Here is a 13,026-nt window from a genome sequence, read left to right as displayed (position 1 = left end):
CTCTGCATATAAGTTAAATAAGCATGGTGACAATATACAGCCTTGACGTACTCCTTTCCCAATTGGGAACCAGTCCATTGTTCCATGTCTGGATCTAACTGCTGCTTCTAGACCTGCATACAGATGTCTCAGGAAGCAGGTGAGGTGGTCTGGTATTCCCATCTCTTGAACAATTTACCACATTTTGTTGTGATCTACACAGTCAAAGGCTTTAGTGTCGTCAGTGAAGCAGAAATAGATCTGATAGTTTAGGGTGGACAGCAAAGGGACTCAGCCATACATACACATGTGTCCATTCTCCCCCAGACTCCCCTCCCATCCAGGCTGCCACATTACATTGAGCAGAGTTCCCTGTGCTTTACAGGAGGTCCTTGCTTTCAACATATTCTTGAACAGTTTAGGGAGGACCAAAAAAGGGGGGGGGAAATGTGTGTGGAAATCTAGGCAAATGGTCATAGGGATTTTCTGTACCATGTTTGCAACTTTTCTATACATCTGAAGTTATTTCAAAATAAGTATTTTTTTAAAAAAAAAACAGAAAACACCCACATAGCTGGTTGAATGCTATGATGCCAGTAGCTCTGCCCTGGCTCCACTAGCATTCCATAGGAAATCTACCCCCTGCCTCTATCTTCCTTGTTTTAAGCTATACCAGATCTTTAAAATTATGCATATTTGTAATAAATTCAAATGATACAAAATTATACAGATTAGAAATCCCCTCCCCACTCCCCACAGTACCACCTAAGCCACCACTATTATTGACAGGTTGGTTGTCACATTGTAAACATTCCTGGGCTTACTAGGATACACTCATGTGTTCACACACATGTACGGATACAAAGTCTGCTCCTTCTAAGACAACTAAACGTTGTTGAGTATCCTTTTTTTTTAAATCTAATGTTGTCATGCACATCTTTCTCAGTGTGTATGTATCAGTTCAGTTCAGTTCAGTCGCTCAGTCGTGTCTGACTCTTTGCGACCCCATGAATTGCAGCACGCCAGCCCTCTCTGTCCATCACCGACTCCCAGAGTCTACCCAAACCCATGTCCATCGAGTTGGTGATGCCATCCAACCATCTCAACCTCTGTCGTCCCCTTCTCCTCCCACCCCCAATCCTACCCAGCATTAGGGTCTTTTCCAATGAGTCAACCCTTCGCATGAGGTGGCCAAAGGATTGGAGTTTCAGCTTCAACATCAGACCTTCCAATGAACACCCAGGATTGATCTCTTCTAGGATGGATTGATTGGATCTCCTTGCAGTCCAAGGGACTCTCAAGAGTCTTCTCCAACACCACAGTTCAAAAGCCTCAATTCTTTGGTGCTCAGCTTTCTTCACCGTCCAACTCTCACAACCATACATGACCACTGGAAAAACCATAGCCTTGACTAGATGGACTTTTGTTGGCAAAGTAATGTCTCTGCTTTTAAATATTCTGTCTAGGTTGGCCATAACCTTCCTTCCAAGGAGTAAGTGTCTTTTAATTTCATGGTTGCAGTCACCATCAGCATAGCTTTGCCTAATTCTTTAACATTTTTTCCCCTCCAAGTGAATGCTTTCTTTGTCTATAAAACTAGGTGTCGAGGGCTGATAAACCCACTTACTTTAATGGTGAACCATTTGTACACACACTGGACTGTAACTCACAGATTTGAAGGATGTACCAAATAAATGAGACTCCCAGCAGGCATTAGGGCAGCTCTGTTGACCTCAGTGACTGGAATTTGGAGACGTTTTCTCTAGTGGGAGATCATGGAGGGTAACTCAGTTCCAGCCACCTCCATTTTATCTGAATTTATTGATACATTTTTGGCTGCCCTGGGTCTTTGTTGCTTTGTGTGGACCTTCTCTAGTTTCAGCGAGTAGGAAGCTACTTTTTGTTGCCGTGTGGGGGCTTCTGTTGTTGCAGAGCACAGGCTTGAGGACAAATGGGTTCAGTAGTTGTGGCTTGCAGGCTCTAGAGCACAGGTTCAGTAGTTGTGGATCACTAGGTTTGGTTGCTCCATGGCATGTGGGATCTTCTGGATCAGGGATCAAACCTGTGTCTCCTGAATTGGCAGGTGGATGCTTTACCAGTGGGCCACCAGGGAAGCCCCAATTTTCTCTGTTTTTATACTCAAGGTTGAAATCCTCAGAAGAAAAAAAAAAAGCATGTTTGTCCTTTTAAATAGTCAGCTGTTGTTAGGGGAGTGAAGAGCCCCTGAACCTGGCCTGAGGTTCTGGGTGCTTCCCGGAGAAGGGCCAGCAGAGCCGTGATCCCAGCTGCCTTCTCAGGCTGTTCTAACTGCTTCATGTCTGGTCTGTTCCAGTCTCTCTCTTAAATCCAGCCACCCTTCCACCCCTGGAGTTATCCTCGGCTGCAGTGATTCTCAGATGTGGTCTCTACATGAGCGTTAGCATCAGCCTGGAGACTTGTTAGAAATTCAGATTCGCAAGTCTTATCCCAGACCTACTGAACCAGAAACTCTTGAGGAGGGCTCTGCACTCTGTGTCTAGGAAGTCTTCCAGATGATTCTGATAACCGTTCACATTTGAGGATCACGCTCAACTACATAAATCCGATCATATTATTTCCCCAGTTTAAAACATTTTTAGCAGCTCAGCCATGCAAATATTCCAGAGTCCTCACTCATGACCTAAAAGGTCCTGATGATCTCATCCCCCTGCTCATGCAGTCATCTACCAACCTCCCCTGCTCCCTAGCAGCTCAGTGGGAGAGAATCCGCCTGCCAATTCAGGGGACACAGAAGACCTGGGTTCTACCCGCCTGGGTTTGGAAGATCCTCTGGAGGAGGAAATGGCAATCCATGCCAGTATTCTTACCTAGAAAATCTCACGGACAGAGGAGCCTGGCGGTCTCCAGTCTGTGTGGTCGCAGAGAGTCGAAGACAGCCGAGCACACGTGTGCTTGCTTGCACACAGCACACCCACGCCCTCTCCGCATCCTATCTCCAGAACTTTGCTGAGCTCTTTCCTGGACTGCCACCTGGTAAATTTCGGCTCTTCCTCTGTGGTGCCTTCCTGGTCATCGGTCACTCCGGGCCTTGGCTCTGTTTCCCGTGGAGTTCTGAAGCTCGTGTTCACCTCTTCATCTAACAATCAGTTTGCCTGTACAGCTCCTCCACCAGAGTGTGCCCTCTGAACTCCTCAAGGCAGGGACTTCACGGATTCTTAGGTCTCTAGCACATAGAACTGTTCCGTGCTTGCTTAAATCTGTTCTGTTTTTACTTTGAAATTTCAAGCACACCAAAAGATAATAGAGTATAATAATTAATATCCACAAACCCATCAGAATTTACCAACTTAACATTTTGTTGCATTTGCTTCCATTTTTACCCCCTAAGTATTCTAAAGTAAAATACTTGCTGTTGGGACATTTTGTTATATTTGTCATTATGCTTTGTATTTCAGTACCAAAAACTAAAGACAGGACGAATTGGGAGATACAGATTGACATATATACACTACCATGTGTAAAAGAGATAGCTGCTGGGAAGCTGCTGTATAGCATGGGGAGCTCAGCTCAGTGCTCTGTGTTGACATAGAGGTGCAGGATGAAGGGGTGGGATGGAGGCTCAAGGTGGGGAGGGGGGATATATGTATACCTAGAGCTGAATCCGTGTAGCTGTACAGCAGCAACTAACACAACTATAAAGCTATTATATCCCAATTAAGAAATAAATTTAAACTATGCACAAGAAAAACATTCTTGAGATGACAAGAAAATCGAAAGACATTTTCCTACATTATCATATTATCATACCTAATAAAATTGACAGTTTCCAAATACCACCTAATGCTCATCCTATATTCAGCTTTTTTCATATTCCCATGAGAAGTCTTTCACATCTGGTTTGTTCAGTCAAGGACCAAACATTGCATATGAGGCTAGGCCTCTAAGGATATTTTAATCATTCTAGAATAGCCCTTCTCTTTCCTTTTTCCTTCCATTATTCAGTGAATAAGCTGCTGACTAATATTTATTCCACTCTTGCAAGATGACATTAATACCAGTGACACTACTAACGGGTTGGAATGATGTTGAACCTTTATGTAGAATAAACATGATTCCAAACCCATGATTTGCAGCCAGTAAATTGTTCCAGGACAGCCACTGGGCCTAAGAAACCAGAATTGCAACAGCTAGAGGAACACGAGAGCATCTTGGGGAGCTTTGCAGCACGTTAATTAATAGCTTTTCCATCCTGTCTTCCAGAAAGACACTGGAAGAGCTACAGCCCATTTCCAGTGATTCTCTAGATTTCTGTAGGCTTGGGTCTTCAAGATTTTGTGATGTCCTTTCAGTTTGCCCATTTTATTGTGTTTTCTTATATACTAGCTCTTCCCTTGTCCTTCTGACATGCCAGCCTTTGATATAGTCTGCAGAGCTATAAAATGGCATTTTGAAGCTCTGTAGCTTGCTTAGAATCTAAATTCAATGTAAATAAGAAACACAGATTTTCATTAAGGGGGTCTATGTTGACAGTTCTGAAAATTCTTTTTTCAAGATTTTCTGCTTACAGATAGTTCTAACCTTTCATTTGAGGAGAAAGAGAAGGGATAAAAAGATATTTTGCAACTGCCTCAATAAAGTGAGTATAGAGCATTACTGTATGCAAATGCAGAGTTTGACTTTTCCTTCCAGTCTCTCATTGCTGTTTGTCACTTTTGAGATTGAATTGTTAAGACTTCTAGTAATCCCAGACATCAACACAGATGGTTGACTAAAACTGTTCCTATGGGTTGAGTCACTTGCAGAGAGGGGAGTGGTGGGCTTGGGGCTGGGGCTGGTGGAGAAGAGGAGATCACCTGGATTCGAGACTCCAGAAAGTTCAGAAAGAGTACTGTGGCCTATTTTAGGAACTATGGTGCAAGAAACAAAACCGTGTTATTAAGGTATCTTAGCTCTGGCTGCCATAACAAAATAGCACAGACAAGGTGGTGTAAACAACATTAATTCTCTCAGCTCTAGAGGCTAGGAAGTCCAAGATCAAGCTGCCAGCAGATTCAGTATCTGGTGAGGATCCTGCTTCTGGCTTGCAGACTGTGACCTTCTCACCATCTCCTCTCGTGGCCTTTCCTTGGTGGGTGCTCTTGGAGAGAGAGATCTCGTGTGTCTCTTCCTCTTCTCTCAAGGGCACTAATCCCTTCATAGGGGCCCTCCCTCTGAATACATCATGTTGAAAGTTAGGTCTTCAGCGTGGATTTTGAGAGAACACATTCATTTAGTCGGTAACATATAGGCTTATGGATTTGCAACTGCCCTGATACAATCTTTGGTGTTATTTGCTGCTGCTGCTGCTGCTAAGTCGCTTCAGTCGTGTCCGACTCTGTGCGACCCCATAGATGGCAGCCCACCAGGCTCCTCCGTCCCTGGGATCCTCCAGGCAAGAACACTGGAGTGGGTTGCCATTTCCTTCTCCAATGCATGAAAGTGAAAAGTGAAAGTGAAGTCGCTCAGTCGTATCCGATTCTTAGTGACCCCGTGGACTGCAGCCTACCAGACTGCTCCGTCCATGGGATTTTCCAGGCAAGAGTACTTGGAGTGGGGTGCCATCGCCTTCTCCGTTGGTGTTATTTAGTAGACTGCTAAATCCTAAAGGAAATCAACCCTGAATATTCACTAGAAGGACTGATGCTAAAGCTGAAACTCCAATAATTTGGCCACCTGATGCGAAGAGCCTACTCACTGGAAAACACCTTGATGCTGGGAAAGATTGAAAGCTGGAGGAGAAGAGGGCGACAGGATGAGATGGTTGAATGGCATCATCGACTCAACGGACATGAGGTTGAGCAGACTCTGGGAGTTGGTGAAGGACAGGGAAGCCTGGCATGTTGCAAGCAGCTCATTGGGTCACAAAGACTTGGACACGACTGAGCAGCAGTAGACTACTAAGGATACTTTCTGGCCCCTTGGGTAGGGAGTTCACCTTTGTGGATCACAGTGAACCTGTGTTGCTTTGGTCAGAGTGTATTAGACCATCTTGGAGAGGCTGTTGGCTGTCTCTATAGCCAGTCAGGTTGAGTTGCTTGTGAATTGCTTCTCAAATTGGCATCATACTGATATCCAGAAACTGTCCTTTCTGGACACCATTTACAATTGGAAGAGAAAAGGTTTCTATTCACTTATCAGAAGGGTTTTTGGTCAATTTTAGACAATAAAGGAAAAGTTGATTCTGAAAGTCACAGATTCCCTCATTTGATTTAGTAGTAATCTTATCCTGATAGCATTTAATGTTGAAGTCACTGTGGCCAGAGAATAATCTTAATAGGCTTTAATTAAAAGCACAAGGGGTTGGTTTTTTTTTTTTTTTCACGTCTCCTTCTTTATCTGTCTTCCTCTTTTTCATCTTTCTCTTCCTTCTTCCTCCTCACTTCCATGTTCCCCCATCCCTGCCTCCCTCTGCCTCCTCTTCATCCTTTCACATTTAAAATGTTTTTGGCTTGGCTAATCCCTCTGGATAGAAACTGAGCTGAGCAGGATATTGATTACCAAATATGGTATTGCTGCTAAAGATGTTAGAGGAATGTGGCTTGTATTCTAAGCCTCCGGCCTCTGAATAAGCTGCCAAACAAATTAGGTCATTTTAACTTCTGAGCTTTTTTTTTTTTTTTTAATAAGGAGCTGGAACTTTGATTTGGAACATGATGATGGTGTTATTTTAGCTCACAGAGGGAGGAGGAGTATGAAGGGGGGTGGTGAGGAGTTGGGGCCACTCAGGCATGTTTTAGGACCTGAGTCACGAGACCAGGTTGTGTAAGAGTCTCAGTCAACTCGAGCGCTTCAGGAAAAGAACTGAGGCATCGAATGTAGACGGAGAGCCTCCTCTCAGGGACTAGAAACTCCAGAGGACCCCTGACCAGGATGCTCTTCCCACGCTGCTCACGGTGATGTGGGCTCAGGGTGAGGACAGGTGCTTCTTGACAGAAGGATGATGGAGTTACGCGCCAAGGGGGACACTCTGCAAGTGAGAGAACGTTGTTTCTCTGTGCATTTGGATGGAACGTGAGATGAATATGCAGGCCCTTCCACAGCACACCTTGGGCAGCGGGGAACTGTGCTCAATTCCCAGCAAAGACCACAGCTCTTCAGATCCATATTTGGACATTTTTACTCGATTGTGATACCAGCTCTGATGGAGGGAGATGTTCTCCGTGGAAGTGGTTGGAAGCAAACATGACTTCCACAGGCTGCCTTGGCTTTTTTCCCCATATATACATTTTTGGCAAGACGGTCCTGAGGTTTCCTCAATCAAAACAAAAACTAAGGGCAGTTAAAGAATTGCTTTTTACATTTCATACGGCTGCCCCCTTTTTCATTTTTGTCATTGATTAGGGCTGCCCAAGAGGATTCCTTGTTCACTCCAACCTGCTTGCTCCTGCAATTGATTTCTTCTGAGAAAGTGTGTAGATCAGGCTCAGAAGGAAATTCCACCCACTCTGGGACATTTGTGGGTCAGGGCTCTATGGCTTCTGTGATGCCTCCGCGAGGACTTCTCTCCCCCTCACCTCCCCTCATTTTTCTTATTGTTGTTACCATGAAGTCACAGCTCTTCCTCCCATCTTTGGAGCTGAGCCTGTGAAGTTCAGAGTTGTCCAGGCTGGTCTGCAGAGTTAGAGACTCTGACTAATTTCTGGTGGAAATTGCTCTTTAATTCAAGCTAATAAAGTGAAGAAAGGGGCTTTGGAGCCTGCAGGCTGTTGTGGGTGCTAAACTGAAAACCTGTGTTCTTAAGACCCTCATTTTCAAAACTCACTCCTTTTCTAGAACATGCCACACAGACGAACAGGGTGCCTAAGTCTGTTCTGAGCACACCAATATGTACCATATTACACACTGGGGTGTCTTTTTCATACCGTTATCCAGATTCCATAGCATTGGACATAGATCTCATGAGATGATGCAGTATGCTCAGTACTAGAGACCTTCTTGAATGATGGTGTTGGGTGGGGGGGCGGTTTCAGAACAGACTTATCTTGTCTTAAATCTTGTATTTCATAGGGACTTCCCTGGCAGTCCAGTGGTTAAGACTTCACCTTCCAATGCAGAGGGTTAGATCTCTGGTCAGGGAGCTCAGATCCAACATGCGTTGTGACCAACAAATCCAAAACATAAAAAAACAAACAATATTGTAACAAATTCAGTGAAGAGTTTAAAAATGGTCTACATCCAAAAAAAATATCTTGTGTTTTCTAGTGTGTGACTTATTTTATTGAATACGTTTTGTGTAGGTAAACTGTAATAATAGAGTTAAGGGTAGAAATTACTAGCCTCTCTTTGGCCCCGGTAATCTGTTGTCTGTCCATCCATATTGCTAATGAGCCAGCTATAGTCAAAATCAGGACCTTACCACATCAAGACATTCATCTAAATTTATCAGTCTACAAGCTAACTGGAATGAAATGATAACTAGTTATATTGAAATCTTAAAACTGTTTAGTTCTTGTGTACTTAGTAATTCAGAGCACATGTCTCACTAATACGAAAGTTCTCCAGTTGGAAAAAGATGGGAATTTTCCCCCTCTAGAGGTGATGAAACTAGAGCACTGAAGAATTACATTGTTTTAAACACTGGTCAAATCCTTCTTATGATTTTTGGTATTAGAGTTTCCAGCGTTGTGCAGGGCTTTGCATTAATTAGTTTTTAGCCACACTAGGAATTTGTTGGTCTAGATTTAAAATTTGAACCTGAGGGACTTCCTTGGTAACTCAGTGGTTGAGACTTCACCTTCCAGTGCAGGGGGCTACAGGTTCAATTTCTGGTCAGGAAGCTAAGATCCCACATGCCTCTTGGCCAAAAAGACCAAAACATATAGCAGGAGCAGTATTTTAACAAATTCAAGAAAGATGTTTAAAATGGTCCACATTAAAAAAAAAAACCCTGAACCTGACTGTGTAGTCCAAAAAGAAAAGGAATAGTTGGAAAACCATGCAACTAAATTAAATTTTTGATAGAGTAAACTAAATCTCCTTAACTTTGTGGACATGTTGTATCACAGATTTTCATGTATTTGGTATAGGCAGTGAGACTGAGTGCTCTTGCTGACTTTTTTTTTTTTTCCTGATAGGCTGGGTTGACTGGTATGTTTATTTTGTCACCATTCCGGTTTGATTCTAAGGAAATGAAAACATCTTCCATTTGTTCTTTATTTCTAAAGGGCATCCGCTTCGATCCTGAAATTCCGCAAACACTACGACTCGAGTTTGCTAAGGCAAACACGAAGATGGCCAAGAACAAACTAGTAGGGACTCCAAACCCTAGTACTCCTCTGCCCAACACTGTACCTCAGTTCATTGCCAGAGAGCCATGTAAGTCGATCTACTTTCCATTTGGGGGGACGGGGAGAATTGTTCAAGTGCTTCATGTGAGATCACACCACGGGACACAGAGCTGGCTGAGTGTCACTTTCCATTTCTGAGAAGAGGCTGCCTATTCTTGCTGTCTGAATTCCAAAGACAACAATCTTGTTCTTGACTGGCTGTCCCAAAAGGTGGTTCGGCTCAATCAGAACTGTGACTACAAAACTTAGTTTTAAGTGCTGAAGGCTTCCTAAATATATGATCTTGACCTTATTGTGAGTATGCCCTCTTTGCCTTGGGGTTGAAATCCTTATTTATTTCCCAACCTTGGACCATGAGGGCTGGTTCTCAGCATTCCCTTTATTTCATTTTTTGAAGACTATCAGTTCTGTGGCTTTGGGAAAATACAATGTTAAACTTGAAAGAAGCAGATCATAAGAAGTTCGTTCTATTTTTGAGAACAGTTTGGCCATAAATCTAGGGGGGGGGAAGTAAACATACACAAAGAATTTATATAGTAGAACAGTCAGTTCTACCAAACTAATGCAGGCAACGCTTTAAGGAAATTCAGGGCTTCCTGTTTTAAATGAATTGGGTAAAAAGACACTAATTGCAGAACAAGTCTTTTACCCCCACCTAATGAGCTCATTCTCCTAAATGCCCAGGCTGCGATTTCTGCCTTTGATGGAATAACTTGGAAAGGTTGTCTTAATTTTCTTTGTCAAGCTCAATCAGTAGAAGGGGCGAGGCGTGCGATTTACCCTGTTAGTGCATGACCGTGGGGGATTGCATATGCCAGGGCCTTCAGGGAACCCCACGTGCTTGATGTTACTTGGAATCTTTCTGCCCTCTGGTTCTTGATCTTTTTCCCAAGCCACATGATCTTGATCTTCTTTCTGCTTTCCCCGACAGTCTGCTTCAACTTTTCTTATTGAAATTGAAGGGCGCAGGGGTCCTCTCTCCCTCATGTCTTGTGCGTGTCAGATTTAATCAGGTTGTTGTGGAAATTATAGTCATTCTGTAGCTCAGTCATTCTTGAAAGGCTGCTGCTTATCAATGGAAACTGGTAGATAAAAGAAGAGTTTCTCCCTCAGTGTATTGGACAGTTTTTCTGTGAATTCAGGAATTCATAATAGAGAGAAAGATATATATATATATATATATATATATATATATATATATATATATATAGTTCTTCCATGTCCTAGGGAAACTCAAAACCTTTGTTTATTTGGGAAAATTAAACAGAAGTTTTATCTTAGGGTGCAATTACATCTAAGGAGGATATATGGATATTTCTTATTAATGCTAATTATGTGTCATTAACAGCATCTAGCCCAGTGCTTTGTATATTGCATGTATCTAGTAAGTATTAGTGATGAGAAGTGGATAAATTTCATATTTTTTAATTTGGCTATTTGCAGAATTATTCCATTTGTATGCCTCTTCTTTCTGAAATGTCCTCTCTAAGGCATCAGAAAAGAGTATTTGTAGGATACCTTTACTTAGAAAAGAGAACCTAGGGTAAGTCTTTACTTTCCTAGTGAATTTGCACCAGATCTCAGAGTACTTTGAAAAGCTTGATTCAGACAAGAAGTGTAAAAATGCTGACAATACTTTATCCTTTTAGTTCTTTATTGAATGTTTTTCTTTCTGAGAGTTTGGGTTGTTGTTGTTGTTGTTTTGTTTTTTCTAAATTTATTACATCATCTCTGTGAAGTAGTTAGTCAAAGAGGTGATAGCCAGTTCACAATAGGGTCCATGAAAACAAAAAGATGAATAATCTGGACGTTCACACATGAGGCGTTGAAGTTCAGGAATGCTGAGAGCAGAGGTTTAAGCACTGCTCTGGCCGGCCCTGGCTCCCCGCCTTGCCTATGTACAGGACCTCTCAGAAGCTGTCAGATAGTTTCCATGGCAGGGTCAAAACTTGCCTGGCACCTTATGGCAAAACAAACTGGAAGCTTTTTTTAAAAAAAAAACAAAAACCCAAACACTATAGTCTATTCTTGAGAAAACAATTTAGTGTGATTTCTCTTAATAGAGCTCCTTTTTATGATGTAGAGACCTTGACAGACAGCAGTTACACTGGCCACTGAGACTGACCTTATCATCCATTTCAGTTCCCTCTGGAAATTGGGAGCTTTTCTGTAACTTGTGCAAAATGTTTTCCCCAAAGCACTCTACAGACTTAAGAATGTGACAGTGGTTCTGCCCTGGCGAATTCAATGGTGTTGTGCCTGTAATTGGTGCTAGAGGTGGTGAATTTATCTGCCAACCAAGAGTAGACTGATGGAATCATTGGATTTGAGACTTGGGAAAGGCCTGTAGATGTCTCCGTTGCAGACCATGCGAGAGATTTTATAAATGCTACACGCGCACACACACAGAGTTGTTCAGTTGCTACATCATGTTTGACTCTTGCGGAGCCATGCCAGGCCTCCCTGTCCTTCGCCATCTCCTGGAGTTTGCCCAAGTTCATGTTCATTGAATCGGTGATGTTATCCAACCATCTCATCTTCTGACACCATCTTCTCCTCCTGCCCTCTATCTTCCCAGCATCAGGGTCTTTTCCATTGAGTTGACTGTTTGCATCTGGTCGCCAGAGTATTGGAGCTTCAGCCTCAGACGTTCCAACAAGTATTCAGGGTTGATTTCCTTTAGGATTGACTGGTTGGATCTCCTTGCTGTCCATGGGACTTTTCAAAAGTCTTCTCCAGCACCACAGTTAGAAAACATTGATTTTATTTATTTGTTTTTGGTTGTGCTGGGTCTTGGTTGCAGTGCAGACTTCTTATTGCAATGGTTTCTATTGTGGTGTAGCACGGGCTGTAGGGTGCAGGGACTTCAGTACTTGGAGCTCCCAGGTTCTAGACCACAGCTCAGTAGTTGTGGTACATGGGCTTCGTTGTTCTGCTGCATGTGAGATCTTCCTGACCCAGGGATTGAACCCGTGTTCCCAGCATTGGCAGCTATATTCTTGACCTCTGAGCCACCAGGAAATCCTAAATGCTTCTTTTTGTTGATGTTTTTTATACAGTGGTGGCTGAAAAATACCCACTGCCAGCATTCAAGGAAGAATGTGATTTGATTATACAAACAAATATTTATCTGAATTCTCATTTCTTCAGTATCTGTTGAACCTAAATGAGCACCAGGTGTGCTTGACACAGAGGGGAGGGAAGGGGACTGTGATTTTTGCCTTAAAAGAGCTGTCAATCCAAAGGGTTGGTGGTGATCAAAGTTGTTAGGACACTTGGCACATGTCAAGGGTATAAGAGATTCATTACAGCTTAGTTTAAATGTCCCCAAATCAGACTGCCTAATTTGCTGAGTGCCTGCTCTGTGCCAAGTGTGAAGGATGAGAAACCCAAATATTGAAACTTAAAGAAAAATTATTAACCTTGCTATGCCTCTGTTCCCTCGCCTTGGCTGAAAAATGGGAATAATACCATTTTCACGTGATTGTTATGAGAGCTAAATAAAACGATATTATAAGATGGTGTTGAGGATTAAATAGGTGTATTATATGTAGAGGACTAGGCAAATGTAAAGGATAATCTTAATTTTAAAAAATTGAGTTTTTTTCCCCCTGAGAGCTAAATACAGGTATTTATCTTCTGAGGTGTCATCTCTATGTGGCTATAGCCAGTTGCCTTTCCAAATTAGGAGAAAAGATGAATGAAACTTGCATCCAATCCCAGGAAAGTAGTCTACTTCCTT

General features: G+C 42.7%; 1 protein-coding gene across 6 annotated transcripts in view; it reads left to right on the top strand.

The window, feature by feature from the left end:
- RBPMS (RNA binding protein, mRNA processing factor) overlaps nt 1–13,026 on the top strand; it is a 198,189-nt gene that overhangs the window by 111,048 nt on the left and 74,115 nt on the right. For all 6 annotated transcript variants that reach the window (XM_081523538.1, XM_081523536.1, XM_081523537.1 and 3 more), the window contains one exon: nt 9,162–9,312. In XM_081523538.1, coding sequence (XP_081379664.1) covers nt 9,162–9,312 — 151 coding nt within the window. The remainder of the gene's footprint in view (nt 1–9,161; nt 9,313–13,026) is intronic.

Source organism: Giraffa tippelskirchi, chromosome 8 (genome assembly GCF_054371585.1).
Source record: "Giraffa tippelskirchi isolate mGirTip1 chromosome 8, T2T-mGirTip1v1.2.pri, whole genome shotgun sequence".
NCBI lineage: Eukaryota > Metazoa > Chordata > Mammalia > Artiodactyla > Giraffidae > Giraffa > Giraffa tippelskirchi.
Note: the sequence above shows the minus strand (reverse complement) of the source record. Positions and strands in the feature narration are given on the sequence as shown.